This window comes from Rhincodon typus, chromosome 41 (assembly GCF_021869965.1).
Source record: "Rhincodon typus isolate 14 chromosome 41, sRhiTyp1.1, whole genome shotgun sequence".
NCBI lineage: Eukaryota > Metazoa > Chordata > Chondrichthyes > Orectolobiformes > Rhincodontidae > Rhincodon > Rhincodon typus.
The window spans coordinates 12,103,329-12,104,545 of record NC_063372.1 but is presented as its reverse complement, the minus strand read 5'-3'; the positions used below and the strand labels follow the sequence as shown (position 1 = coordinate 12,104,545).

General features: G+C 62.1%; 1 protein-coding gene across 1 annotated transcript in view; it reads left to right on the top strand.

Moving 5' to 3' along the window:
- The first annotated feature begins 70 nt into the window (after window positions 1–70).
- Window positions 71–1,217, top strand: part of LOC125487419 (rho GTPase-activating protein 15-like) — a 2,768-nt gene continuing 1,621 nt past the window's right edge. The window contains exons 1-3 of the mRNA XM_048618878.1: window positions 71–162; window positions 409–507; window positions 1,150–1,214. Coding sequence (XP_048474835.1) covers window positions 97–162; window positions 409–507; window positions 1,150–1,214 — 230 coding nt within the window. The 5' untranslated portion in view covers window positions 71–96. The remainder of the gene's footprint in view (window positions 163–408; window positions 508–1,149; window positions 1,215–1,217) is intronic.

Here is a 1,217-nt window from a genome sequence, read left to right as displayed (position 1 = left end):
CCCCCACCCCCTCTCACGTGTCGCTGATATTTCTGCCCAGTCCTTGTCTCACACCCTCCTTCCCCACAGAGAGCTGGGAACCATCCAGAGAGCAGCATGGATCTCCGAGGGGCACTCATTGAATGGGCAAAGGACATGTCCAGCAAAAAGCACGTCTTTCGGGTAGGTACGGGGGTAGTGGGGCGCTGTCGGAGGGTCGGCGCCGAGGGAGCGGGGCGCTGTCGGAGGGTCAGGGCCGAGGGAGCGGGGCGCTGTGGGAGGGTCAGGGCCGAGGGAGCGGGGCGCTGTGGGAGGGTCAGGGCCGAGGGAGCGGGCGCTGTCGGAGGGTCAGTGCCGAGGGAGCGGGCGCGTCGGAGGGTCAGTGCCGTTGAGGGTGGTTATAAATGTATTCTGTGCTTCCCACGACAGATCCGGACTGTGACCGGGAATGAGTTCTTGTTGCAGTCGGAGAATGAGGATTACATTAGCGACTGGTACAGGACCATCAAGTGCGTCATCGACACCCTGGTGAGCTCTCGCACCCAGGCAGACCCCTTCCCTCGGTCTCGTCCCCACTGGAGCTCGGCACCTTCTGCTCTCGGGCCCTGGAATTGGGGAGTCGGGGGCCACAGGAACGACTCCCTCTACACGGGCGAATCCGGGGTTCGCTCCCCGCTTCCTTGGGGAGTTGGAGGGGCTGGGACATGAGGGTGAAAACGTTCCCGGTGGAACTGGGTTGGGCTGGGTGGGGGTGGGGGTTGCAGACGTGTGATGGCAGGAAGAATTCCGGGAGGAGAGTGAGTTTTGCACAACGTCGTTGCGATCTGCACCTTCCAAACCCACCACCCCTACCCAACCCAGACTCAGGAACGACACGGGCCGTTCCTTTACTGTGTCCGGGTTCGAAATCTTGGAACCTCCCACCGCCCTGACACCACACACACGGGGGAGGGGGTTGTGGGGGACTGGGCCCTCGCTTCCCCCACACAGCACCCCTCCCAATATCCCCAAAAAAGCCGGAATCAGACACATTCAGAAAGAAGCAGAGCAGCAGAGTGAAAGGTTTGCACTGTCTGCGGGGAAGGGTTAGGGTCTGACCGGTGTCTTGTCTGCCTCTGTTTATTACGAACATCCCCCCACCCGCCACCCCCATCTCCGTCTGCCCTGCAGGATCTGGAAAACCCCCTGAACTACCCGCTGGTGTACTCGCTGCGGAGGACCGCCAGCGCGGAGCTGCT